At 63.7% G+C, this 12,279-nt stretch overlaps 3 protein-coding genes across 3 annotated transcripts; 1 reads left to right on the top strand and 2 right to left on the bottom strand.

The window, feature by feature from the left end:
- Positions 1-155: 155 nt before the first annotated feature.
- CHLNCDRAFT_52961 (hypothetical protein) lies at positions 156-5,900 on the bottom strand (the record flags this gene model as incomplete). Its single annotated transcript, XM_005846540.1, has 20 exons — positions 156-291; positions 453-631; positions 856-1,019; positions 1,202-1,316; positions 1,445-1,519; positions 1,666-1,714; positions 1,868-2,000; positions 2,161-2,247; positions 2,769-2,884; positions 3,060-3,127; positions 3,263-3,303; positions 3,439-3,616; positions 3,701-3,890; positions 4,033-4,079; positions 4,179-4,217; positions 4,339-4,921; positions 5,197-5,280; positions 5,406-5,462; positions 5,551-5,627; positions 5,709-5,900. The coding sequence occupies 20 exons, from the start codon at positions 5,898-5,900 to the stop codon at positions 156-158; spliced, it is 2,610 nt and encodes an 869-aa protein (XP_005846602.1).
- Positions 5,901-6,370: 470 nt separating this feature from the next.
- Positions 6,371-7,244, bottom strand: CHLNCDRAFT_24615 (hypothetical protein; the record flags this gene model as incomplete). Its single annotated transcript, XM_005846539.1, has 4 exons — positions 6,371-6,562; positions 6,661-6,784; positions 6,876-7,000; positions 7,092-7,244. Coding segments are annotated over 4 exons (594 nt in total), but the record flags the coding sequence as incomplete, so codon positions are not given.
- A 798-nt stretch (positions 7,245-8,042) lies between these two features.
- CHLNCDRAFT_135201 (hypothetical protein) lies at positions 8,043-11,954 on the top strand (the record flags this gene model as incomplete). Its single annotated transcript, XM_005846685.1, has 12 exons — positions 8,043-8,380; positions 8,662-8,885; positions 9,010-9,309; positions 9,437-9,676; positions 9,825-9,956; positions 10,075-10,258; positions 10,378-10,583; positions 10,720-10,805; positions 10,915-11,014; positions 11,159-11,376; positions 11,505-11,646; positions 11,773-11,954. 12 exons carry the CDS (start codon positions 8,043-8,045, stop codon positions 11,952-11,954), a joined length of 2,352 nt encoding a protein of 783 aa, XP_005846747.1.
- Between the last annotated feature and the right edge of the window lie 325 nt (positions 11,955-12,279).

Here is a 12,279-nt window from a genome sequence, read left to right as displayed (position 1 = left end):
TACAACAGCGTGCCGAACATCTCCCTCACTCGTGGGGGCTGCCCAAGGCTCGGCTGCAAGCTGCTCCAGCTGGGCGAGCAGGTGGCCAGTGTCAACATCTGTTCCATTCCACTCCACATGCCCGCCCTCGCTGCTCAGCTCCAGCAGGGCCTGGCTCAGATCTGCACCTCCTCCTCATCCCACTGCTCTGCCGCTATGTTGTTGTAGATGCTCTTGTACTGCCCCGGCAGGCGCCCCTCAGCCGCGCGCGGCACATGCTGCCAGCCGCCGTCTTCCTCCTCCTCGCTGGCGCTGCACAGGCGGGTAAGGACACAACCAAAACCAGGCAATCGTTGAACAGCGAGAAAGAGCCTAGGTGAACCGCAGTTCGCTCTCCTCACACTTCATGCTGTTCCCGCAAACCACGCGAGCCACAAACATTCAGCGGCCCACCCTGCTTGCCCCCATCTTACCCATAGTCCAACTCGGGGTCCTGGAAGCGCTGGTCAGTCCAGTTTGGAACGCTTGCCGCCCCGCTGCCCGCCTTGGGCCCCTCCTCTGCTTCCAAGGAACGCCTCTGCAGCTTGGCGTCGGGTGCCGCCGGCTGCGCCTGCATGTTGCGCTGCGGGTGGAGGTTCTCGTTGTTGCCAGCCTGCAGGGCATGGGTGGTTGGTGCAGCAGCAGTGGCTCGACCAAAACAGAACTTGGAGACGGGCAGATACAAGCCCATTAGCTTGTAAGCTGATACTGATCGCAAATGCTGCAGCAACAGGTGCCATTCCCTCTTTGCCCTTCTTAACCACCAACCATCTCATACCAATGCACCCAACCATCCCACCAATGCACGCAAGGCACCCCTGCACCCTGCCAGCTCACCGCCGCCATAGTCTCGTCGAACCCGCGCTTGCGCATGGCCGACGGAATCTTGAGCGGCAGGCCGGCAGGCCCCACCCGCAGCGCCCCCCCGTTTTTTGGCGCACGGCTGCCGCTGCCGCTGCCCATGTCTGGGGTCGCGGCGCACTGCTCGCTTGCCACATCTGCTGGCGGGAGAGCACAAGGCCCTCGAGCATGCATGCTGAGCGGCAGCTCCAGCGTGGGCTCGTGCTGCCAAGAGTTCCAAGCCTAACAGTCATGCAATGGTTAACCGAGCTAGCCAGCTACCCTGGCCACAATGTTCGGCCAGCTGGCCAGCCACAACAAAACCCCTGCTGCCCCCACCTACCTGCGTGCGAGATGTGTTCAAAGTCGTCTGAGGGCTCGCCGGCCGGCGGCGGCGGGTTGCTGGCAAGGCCGCCCACATCCGAGTGCACCGGCAGCAGCGCCGGCTCGCCGCCGTCCTGCGGGGGCGGCGGGGCAGGCAGGCGCGCAGGGTGAGGTGGGATGGCAGGGTGGCTGTGCAAGGGAAGGAGCAGCAGGGAGCTGGAGCGGGGATTGGCAGCTGTGCCGCAACCCGTGGCGCTCGCACCTCTGGAGGGTCCCAGGCATGCAGCTGGCGCCGCCACTTCTTGACCTGACCCTCAAACGCCCGCTTGCTGCACATCTGCAGGTGGCACGCAGGAGGGGAAGCACGGCACCAGGCAACTAGCTCAGCGCTGCTGCTCCCAAGCGTGCTGACCTGGCAAGTGCATCCAGCCGCACAAAACAGCAGCACAAGCCAGCAGGTCTTTCCGGGTGACAGCTGGGCACCTGGTAGACGTCAGGCGTCATGGGATCTGTCTTCTTGTTGCGCCGCTCCCTGCAGGCAATGGGGGCAGATGCCGGCACGCGCGGGCTTGGTGGGTTGAGGCAGATCAAGCGGCCGGAAAATCTGGAAGAAGGCAGCTTGGAGCACCCCAACCGCTTGCTGCCCGCTCAGCGCTGCCTGCATCCCGACTGCCAGCCGGCGCACCTGGGCACGGCCTGGCGGTAGCGCTGGTACCCAAGCGTGTTCTTGCCGAGGTCGAGCTGCTTCTGGCGCTGCGCCAGCCGGTGCGGGTCTGTTTCGCGCTGCGCCCCTGAAAGCTGCCTGGGTCCTCCCGAAGCTGCGCGGCGCAACAGGCGTGGGAGGGAGGTGGTAGAGGGCAGCGCGACGCAGCGGTCGTGGCGGGGCACCAGCGGCGGTTCGTGGAGGTGGCGGCAGCCTGTCGTCCGCCGCCGCCAACACGAACGGCGCAGTTCCGGTGGCTGCCTGGCCGCACTCACGCGTCGCGTCCTCCACCATGAACTCGTCGCTCACGTCCTTCACCCTGCCCCCGCTCATCGCGGCTGCCTTGCCGCAGTAGCGGCGTGCTGCGGGTGGCGATCAGGGGCCTGCGATCAGCCCTGCTGACTGCTTGGGAGGAAGCTGGCAGCGGGTCGAGCTGTTGGGCAGGCTTTTTGAAGGGGTTTCGAAGGGAGCACCCAGCAGCCAGGCAACACGAGCCAGGCAACGCAAGCCACCTGGAAAGCCAGGCTGAAGAAGCGGGGTGGCAGGAATGCTCTTGTGGCGGAGCGGTCGCGGCAGGCGCAGCATGGCGGCATTCGAATCCGCACGGTGCCCACGTCGCGAGCCTGTGACTTGGTTGCATGTCTGTTGGGGGCGTGTCATGTCGAAACAAGCAAAAAAACGCAACAGGTGCTATCGCAAGACACATACTGATTGCCTTCCGTCCAAGAGCGAAGGCAGGCTCACGCAGAACACGCACTTGCATTGGCCCCCAGTTCTCAGCATCAGCTCTCAGGATTCTCGCCCTGTTGTAGCGCCTGCCGATGTCGGCTGCTGCTGTCGTTGCTGCCACTGCCCTGTGGCACATCGCCGACATTGCTGCCACCCCTGGCCTCGCCGTTCTTGTCCAGCAGGGACGCAGTCGACTCGCCTGCCCCATTAGGCGCAATAACCACAGTCCAGTTCAGGTAACGCCATGTGGAAAGGAGCAACAGTGTGAACCTTCAAGGACAGGTGCAGGGCAACAGCAACCACTTGAGTCGAGGCCATTAGCCTTCCTGTCTTCGCATGCCTCGGCGCGCCACTAAACCCTGCGACCCTGGCAAGACAGACGACTGGCTAGCCACATTGCTGGCGCAGGCTGAAGGCAGTGGAGTGTGTGTTCCACGCTACTCACCAAATGATGTGGGACCACAGCAGCAGGGCGGCCCCAAGGACAAGGGTCAGGACGCCCATATTGGTGATCTGCAGCAGCAGGGGTGGGCGCGGCAAGTCGGAGGTGAAGACACCAAGCATGCGTGACTTGGTCCGCCAATGCGGGATGGTGCTGCTCTTCTGTGGCAGCTGCCCAGGTGGTGAGCAGCGGCGGCTGCCCCTCACATCATAACAGATGTCCATCGCGCCCCAGCCACAGATGGGCACTGCAGCAAGATGGACGAGAGCGGGGCCAGCAGAGCGAGCAGCATCGTGAGCAATCCACTGTCAAAACAGCACTGACATGTTTTCGTCCACTGCCCATTGGGGCATACAACAGCTGTTGAATTGACAGGGAATACCTTCACTGGTGGGCATGTTGATGCAGACGTCGGAGATGGGGATGCCGTTGACGCTCAGCGAATCAATTTCGGCGCAAAACAGCTGCACCGACAGCTGGATGACGACAACGATGAGGCCAATCCCAAACAGGATGCAGGCCTGCAGCAGCACCATGCTCCCCCTCAGTAACGAAGTAAACTCGGGAGCGGTGATGTGGTGAGGCAGGCAGGCAGCGCTGCAGTGCAAATCAAGTCATCAAAACGACTTGAGGTGGCGCCTCACCACAGACATGACCAGGGTGACCAGCCCTGCCACCACCACGTGGATTTTGTAGGCGTATCTCTCCACCCATTGACTGTAGAGGAAGTTGCGCCACCTCCAGCGCCACAGCGTGAACTCCGCCTTGTTGGCGGCCATCACAATCCAAATTGCACACAGATCACAGACGCCGACGAGGATGATGGCGCCAATGCTGCAGGCCAGAGGGCAGCATGGGCCCCGCAGCTCAGCCACAACACACACCTGGCTGCAGGCAGCCATGCTGGTGTCAGCATGCAGACTGGGGACCCTCCCACTGATGGACTAGATGCAGCACATCACGCCTCCTCACTCACATCAGCCACTGCATGGCGACCAGCGCTCCATCGTTGTCGTTGCGGTCCTGCAGCGCAAGCCAAGGCAAGTGGAGGCCATGCTTCAGCATGCAGGCTTGCTGGAGAGGCAGTTGCAGGCGCAGGCAGGCAGGCAGGCCAAAGCTTACCAGGGAGTACGCCGCCACCGAATTGTGCACAAATTGCAGCTGCACCATCAGTAGCAGGTGAGCTGAGGCAGCGGTTCAGGTGATGATTGTCCCTTGTGAGCTCCCAAACGGCATGGCAGAGCCTGCGCAGCTGCGGCTGCCAGGCCAGATGGTAGCTCACCGTGCCAATGACGAGCAAGGCGAGCGAAGCAATGTAGAGGCCACCGGCCAGAAACGCCCACACCACAAAAGCGGTCCTCGCCCCCTCGCTGGCATGGGTCTGGACAGCCTGCAGGCCCTTGGGCGTGCCGCCTCCCTCCATGTCATTTCTGCGAGCTGGCGCTCCTTCCTCGACCACGCTGTGCTGCAGCCCAGCCAGGGCCGCCTCTCCAGCGTCCACCGCTTCGCCCGCAAAGCCTGCTGCCTGCTCCTCCACTTCCATCGCCGCATGTGCTGCCTCTGCTGCCGCTTTCTTGGCTCCTGCTGCCGCCTCCATGGCCGCGGATTTGGCGACCCCAGGAGCATGGTAAACCACCGCTGCGTCCTTGCCAGCATGGCTGCTGCCACCAAACGCGTCGGCAGCAGAAGCCCAGCTCTCCTTGGCTGCCGTGGCCCAGCTCTGGTTTGCCAACGCTTCCGTGCGCTGCACCAAGGCTGCCTTGCCCTGCATCATGGCCCGCTTGCCGCCCGCAACCAGCACGGTGGGGGCGCCGATGGCCTTTCCCAGGAAAGCTGGCGCCGCCATCAGAATAATGAACACGATGCTGCAGCAGGCAGCGGGCGGCAGGAGGCAGGCACAAGCATGCGATGTGTAGCTGCAGGTTGGCATGCACCCGCTGGCGCCATCGCCACTCAAGCCAAGCAGGACTGCTACAAGACGCGGAGGCATTAGTGCACACGGTATAGCAGCAATACAGGCTGCGTTGCATGAGGGGGCGATTGACCCCTGCGACCGCGCCGCTGTTTGCACCGACGCTATGCTCACGCACATGGGGATGTGCCCATGCAGCAGCGGGCTGACAACCAACCGCCCGCCAACCTCATGAGGACCGCTCCCAGGCAGATGCCTATCAAGTACTTCACAATTGTCGTTGTGGAGGCGCCGGTGTCAAACTGGTGGGAGCTGCACAGCAAGCAGAGCAGGCCAGGGGGGCGCCCGTGAGGATCGTGCCACAATGCAGCAAGGGCGGCACGACACAGACACGCTGCCTGGTAGGACGGGCAGCACGTGGCTCCGTGCTTGCTCACTCGGTCGAATTGATGACGAAGAATTTGCCAAAGCCACACGCATCAATGTCAGCCTGGCTGCAGTAGGCGCAGGGTGTGGCGATTGGCACCAACTTGCGGCTGCCATGTGGTGGGCAACGCCTTCGCGGCAGGCAGGCCAACTCACAGCTGGCTCAAGCTGCTTGCCGCAGCTCCCTGTTCCAAGGTGTAGTTGATGGCGGCCCAGACGCAGCCCACGGGAATCTGCGGGGGGGCAACAGGAAGCCTGGGGCGGAGGCTTGCGGGCACAGGGAGGGAGGCAGCAGCAGGGGGGCTGTTCTGCACCTGCGCCAGGGCCTCGATGCATGAATCCGGGCAGGCTATCGCGGAGCAGTTGCCCTGGTCCACTGCGCTCTGGACTTCCGCTGTGCAGTCCTCCGCCAATGTCGTGTCATCCTGGGCGGCTGCCAGCTGAGGGCTGGCCGCCAGCAGGGCAAGGCCCACTAGGGCCGCCAGGGAGAGGGCACGGCACGGCATGCTCCAGGCACTAGGATCAGCTTGATATCTTCTAGAATCAGCTTAGAGCGACTTGTTTGCTTTGCAGTCGGGTTGGACCTGCGGCCGGCGGTGTCGGCGGCATCCGGCGGCAGTGGCGGCCAGGGCATGTCCTAGAGCCAAACCGGGCTGGCGCGCAGCCCTCGATCGATTCTACCGCTCCTTCCTTACCGGTTGTTGGGGCCTTGGGGCACGGGGTGTTGCGCTGAGCTCGCCCGCCTGCCCTGCCCGATACGGAAGTGGGCTTCCAGGCTGCACTGAACCCTCAGGGACGTTGTAGGACACGAAACAGTTGTGAAATCAATCGGTGAGTGCTGCTGCAAGACTTGCCACACAGCCAAGTGGCCTGCCAGCTGCCGCCGCCACCTAATTGTATTTGTACATACTCCCCGAAACTCATAAACAATGCTGTTTCAATGAATGAAATGTTGATACAAGTAGCAGCACGGAGCTCACACCGCCGGCTCTGCCACGACACGTCCGCTGGTCGCGTCAGCGATGGCGCTCCGCAGCGCCTCGGCCCGCCCTGCCTCAAGGCTGAACACCAAGTTGACTCCTTCTGCTGCATCATAGCTCTCCTGCTGCTTCTGGGCGCCGTACTGCTCCAGAAGCGGGTACACAGGTCCTAACAATTCAAAAGGGACCTGGGGCAAAGGAAAGGAGCGGGTCTGATGTGGGAGGCTGAGAGTGGGGATGCATCTGTCGCGCTCTTGTGGCCAGGGGACCTAAGAGTGCAGCACACCTGCATTCGCAGCTCCATTAATGGCGTCATCTGCTGCTTGCGCGCCGCTCGCAGGCAGTCGCGCGCCGCGCCGCCGTATGCCCTCACCAGGCCGCCCGCCCCCAGCTTGACGCCGCCGTAGAATCTGCAGGGTCTCATCAGCACAGTTGGCATGCCCACCGAAACGCAGCAGCCATGTGCAGAATAAGCTGCAGCCATGCCAGGCGCCGGGCTACCGCACTCGCCTAACAACCAGCACCGCCACACCATCCAGGCCCTCCCCCTCTATCGCCGCCAGTATTGGCCGGCCAGCAGTGCCGCCCGGCTCGCCGTCGTCGCTGCTGCGGTATTGCTGCCCCACCTGCAACATGAACGCAGGCAATATGAATCAAAGGCCAACCCCTCCTTTCTCTTCTGCCCTAGCCTGCACAGCCGCATCTCCACTCAAGCACCTTGTAGGCCCAGCAGTTGTGCGAGGCTGAAGGGTCTCGCCGCGAGCCGATCAGCTGCGCTGCCTCATCGGCGGACGAGCAGGGCCAGGCATGGGCTATGAACTTGCTCTTCTTCACTTCCGTTTCGCTACTGTGTGGCTCCGCCAGTGTGAGAAAAGCGCTGCAGGGGACGAGGGGTGTGAAGAGGCAGGCGGCGGGTAGAGTGGATGCAGCCGCTTCTCTGATAACCGCATATTCACGCGCGTAGGCACAGCGCTGAGAGAGCCTGCGTCACCCTGATGTTACAAGCTTTCATCCCGGGGGGGCTGCAGCACGTGCGGCAGTCTCACCCGGCCGCCGCCGCCGCTGTCACCGCATCTCCTGCTTCTGCTCTGACCGTCAGCCATCGACGGTACCTGGCAGACCGCATGGCTGAGCTGTCGTGGAGCGCCAGCAAGAGGCTGTGGCGCGCCTTGCAAGTCCGTATGTTGCGGCAAATCAGCAGCAGGCTCCCTGACACCGCAGCTGCTGTGTACATGATGGGTATATGCTGCAGTAATGAATGGGAGATGGTTAGAGGTGTGGGACAGAATGCTGACCTGGCGCCCACTCTGACCGCCGCAAACAGCTCAAAAATCCTCGACTTCACGACTGCTTTACATGCGATCAGACTTGCGGTCCTCCTTGCCCTCTCCTGCTCCCCGTGCGCTCGAAGGCCCTGAGCACTTGACTTCCAAACGCCTGGGCAGCGCGGCGGGCAGAAATACCGCGCGCTCGAGCCCGCAGACGCTTCCAAGGTGCGGGGAAGCACCGCCGTTGCCCGTGCCGACAGAATGGCAAAAAGGATCTTGTCCCGCGTCCCAGATGCTGTGAAAGGAGAGAGCTGGTGCAGCCCTGTGTGGAACTGATCGCATGTAGCCGTGCCTTGGGTGCAGGATCGGGCAAAGCGAGGCCCGCGGCGGGCAGGCAGGCATGGCGGCAGCGGGCCAGCTGCCGCGGCTCCTACCGCGCCTGCTGCTGCTGTTGGTGGCAGTCGCCGCCCCTCTGGCCAGCGCACAGACCGCCTGCGAGATGAACCCGACCGTGGCGGCCTGTGAGAGCTACACTGTGGCAGAGGCGGTGCTGCAGCGGGACCTGGCCAGCCTCTGCGGCAGCTCCCAACTCGGCGGCGCAACTTACTCGGGTTGGCCAGCGGCCTGCACGCTGTGGCACGAGTGCCAGCAGGGCCGCGCCGCACCAGCCAGCTGCCAGCCACTGGCGCTACTGCAGACGGCCTGCAACGAGTCGCCCATGCTGGAGGCCTGCATGCCGTGAGCAGCTGCCACTGCCGCTGCCCCGCATAGCTAGCTGTTCTGTGGGCAGCAAAGCCATCTACGGGGTGGTTGTGGGCTGCGCAGGGCATACACTGCACTGCCTGCAGTTCGTCGTTCCTATGCAACCTGCCATGCACCGCAGCAGCGCCTGGCATGCAGCCTGTTTGCTGCATGAGCTGGACGGCGGCGCGGCGGGGCATGCCGAGTTGCTGGCCACTCGTGGCTGGCTTGGCGCCCCCTCACCTTCCTCCCTTCTTGGCACCCCTCCCCGCCTGCAGCTACCTGCTGATGTGCGCCCCACAGTCGGTGGTGCGGCAGTGCGCGCAGCAGCCTCCCATCCGGCAGCTGCGCTCCTCGATGCAGCTGTACACGGCGGTCCAGGAGCTGTGCGCTGCAGATGCCGACCTGCAGGCCGGCGAGTGCCGCAGCTGCAGCGCCCAGACATTTGACCCAGACAAGGTGACGGTGCAGGCACTGCAGGCCAACTGCGCAGATCCCCTAGGTGAGCATGGTGGGTGCTTGGGGGCATGGAGGCGAGGGCGGCGGCGGCCCAACACAAGTGCAGCATGATGCGCTGGCGGTGTCACGGGCGTCGACCCGGCTCTTGCTGCTCTGCTGGCCTGCAGGCTCGCTGGCGGCCCTCTGCCTTGAGGAGCAGGGCCTGAGCGGCAGCACACTTGGCAGCACCGCAGGCGACCAGAACGACACATGCAGCACCTGGGCCTCCTTCTGCCTGTCGGATGTCGGCAGCGGCTTCTGGGGCCTGTGCGGCGGCAAGCGCAACGGCACCGCGCAGGCGCCCGCAGCAGCAGCAGTGCCGTCGCCCTCCCCCGTGGCGGCAAGCCCGCCGCCGGTGCAGCTGCTGCAGCCGCCGTCGGAGCGGGCGAGCGCGCAGGGGCAGCTGGTGCCGGGCTCCTCGCTGACGGGTGAGCTCGAGCAGCGCCTTTTGCCTGATGTGCCATGAAGCAAAGCAGCGCTGGGATGCGTCATAGGCGTTTCGACCCTTTTCTGCACTGCTGAGGTGTCTGTGGCCCATTGCTTGCTGCGTTGCAGGCGCAGAGAGCGTGACAGGCACCACGGAGGCCGCCCCGCCTCCCTCGCCACGCCCAGCAACAACAACACCCGCTGGCAGTGTCGCGGCGCCTGCCACATGCTACGAGGACCCTGGGCTGGAGCGGTGCCGCAGCTTCCAGCAGTCTGACGAGGCCTCAGTGGCTGACATCCAGCGCCTGTGTGATGCCATGCCCAGCATGGTGGGCTGCGGCCTCTGGGACCAGTGCAGCACCGGCGCAGGTGGGAGGACGGGAAAGGGAGCAGGTTGGGAGGGGTGGGGTGCAGAGTAGGCAAGTGATGGGAGAGCTACTGCAGGGGGAACGCGGACGGCCAGTGCACAGCAGTCCTGAGCTCATGTGCTTCCTGCTGCCTGCCTGCCTGCCTGCAGCAAGCGGCAGCTACTGCCAGCCCTTCAGCGCCCTGGGCAGCATCTGTCTGGCCAACCCCGCCACCGACGGCTGCCAGCGCTGGGCCTCGCTGTGCACCACCGCCGGCAGTGTGGTGCAGCAGTGCATCACAGGTGAGAGGAGGGGAAGCTTGCATGCAGAAACTCAAGGTTATAACCTACATGCCCAGCCCTCCACCTCAGCAGCAGGGAACTCACTTGCCCTCGCCCTTGCTGTGCTCTTGCCTTGCAGCTGCCCCCATCCGAACCGTGATGGGCACGAGCCAGACCATGGAAGCCGTGGCACAGGCGTGCAGCTTGCATGGCGCCAGCGTGGCGGGGTGCCAGCAGTGCGCCGCAGGGTGGCGCAGCTGCACCAACCCGCTGGCAGTACTGAGCCGGCTGTGCCTGGCCTCGCCTGAAATCTCACAGTGCAGGTGTGTATGCATGTGTCTCTGGCGGTGTATTGTGATGAGTCCCCTGGTTGCATGGGAGCAGTAAATCCCATCCTGAGCTTTCACCTCTCTCATCTGCGTACTCTGCTCTCCTGCTGCAGCAATTTTGAGGTCATGTGCGCCGAGGCGGGCACCACATTTAGCAGCCTGTGCGGCCGCGGCACCCGCACCATCGCCAGCGGCATCGCTGGCAATAGCAGCAGCGGCGGCAGCAGCGAGGTCCCTGCCACCGCCAGCAGCGGCGGCGGTAACAGCAGCAGCGAGGTGGAGGCAGTGGCGAGGATGTACCTGCATGCATCCATGTCTGGTGGGTTACGGGGCCACCAGGCGGAGGTGGTAGCGGGAGGAGCAGCAGGCAGCAGGTTGTTTGACTTCGGTGTTTTTAATTTGCCAAGATGATTCTCACCTGACAACCATGCCCCCATCCCTCCCTCCTCTTGAAGCCATGATTTTGTTCAAGTCTTGGGTGCCCTCCTCTGGGGGAGCCTACGTGGCTTCCTGCCTGGCCATCATTGCCATTGCCGTGGTGGTGCAGGCAAGTTTACCTGGGCTGGCCGCCATGGTCAACTGGCATGCCTGGGGCGGGCAAAGGGCTTGCAGCTGAGGTATAACTCTGTGCGGTGCCGCCCCATCTGCAGGCCCTCAAGGCGCTCAACTTGCACCTCGAGGCATGCTGGGCAACGCAGCTGACAGGGGCAGATGACTCTGTTGGCGGTGGCGGCGGCTTTGGCAGCTTAGGTGATCACTGGCAGAGGGATAGCATGCGCTTCACATGATCTGCCACTGCCTCTGTCCCTCATTCAGTGCATGCCGCGTCCCCCGACGTTCTTTTGTCTTTTGTGTTCCCTGTGTCGACTCTTGCTGCTTCTGCGTGGGCTGCAGACTATGGCAGCAGCCCAGCCCGCGCCAGCCTGGACATAAAGGACCCACGGCGCAGCAGCAACATGCCCATGCTGCGGCAGAGCATGCGGCAGAGCAGCATGACGCACCAGCAGCAGCAGCACCCTCAGCAGCCCCAGCGGTTCATCACCCGGCCAGAGGCAAGCTGCGGTTTTGCTGCGCCACTCGCGTTCCTGCATGCGCGTTGGGCACCAGGCGCCGTGCGTTCCTGCCCACCACGTCCATCCATGCTGCCCTCAACAGCGCCCCCCTCCCAGGCTGCCTGATCCTCCATGACCTGCCTGACCTCCGCCTCCCCTGGCGCTGGTGTTCCATCCCTCCCCTGCAGCTGGCGCGCAATGTCGTGCGGTCTGCCTTGACGGGGGCTGCCGTGCTGCTGGACTACTGCCTGATGCTGGTGGTGGTCACCTTCAACCTGGGACTCATCCTCTCCGCAACCCTGGGCTTCTGCCTGGGCGCGCTGGCCTTTGGTGAGCAGATGGGGCTGGGGCAGGGTGCTGCGGTGGGATGAAAGAACGGACGCTGCTCAAGTGCAACATGAAGGTTGACGTTGTGAATGCCCATGTTCATGCTCGTCTTGCGCCTGCCTGCTGCAGGGCACCTTGGCGAGCGCGTGGCGGCGGCAGCAGCGGCGGCGGCAGTCGATGTCAGAGCGCCACCCATGGCGGTGCCGCGCACCACCAGCCTGCAGCCCACCCCAGAGAACGACACGGATTTGCAGTACATCACCTCGCACCAGCCCCTCCCGCCGCACACGCTGGGAGTGCGCATTCAGTAGCCAAGGCAGCAAATCAAAGCTGGCACCCCCAAACTCCTCTCCTGTACAGACATACCTTCTTCCCTTGCCATTTTGACTGGCTTGATACTCCCCTCTATTGCCCCTCCCTCGCACCAGAGGACCGACGCACTCATGCCCGACCCCATCCCTCCCATCATCCCACCGGTATCAAGCACGCACAGCTTTACAATCTTCCATCATTCAAAACTGAGATTAAAAAAAACTGCTAGGATTGGGAGCCTGAGACGTGGTCTGTTGCCGGGGCTGTTGCGCCGCTCCGCTTTGCACGCCGCCCCGCCGCTGCCGCTGGGGCCCCACCAGCATG

Source organism: Chlorella variabilis, assembly GCF_000147415.1.
Source record: "Chlorella variabilis unplaced genomic scaffold CHLNCscaffold_13, whole genome shotgun sequence".
Classification (NCBI taxonomy): Eukaryota; Viridiplantae; Chlorophyta; class Trebouxiophyceae; order Chlorellales; family Chlorellaceae; genus Chlorella; species Chlorella variabilis.
Note: the sequence above shows the minus strand (reverse complement) of the source record. Positions and strands in the feature narration are given on the sequence as shown.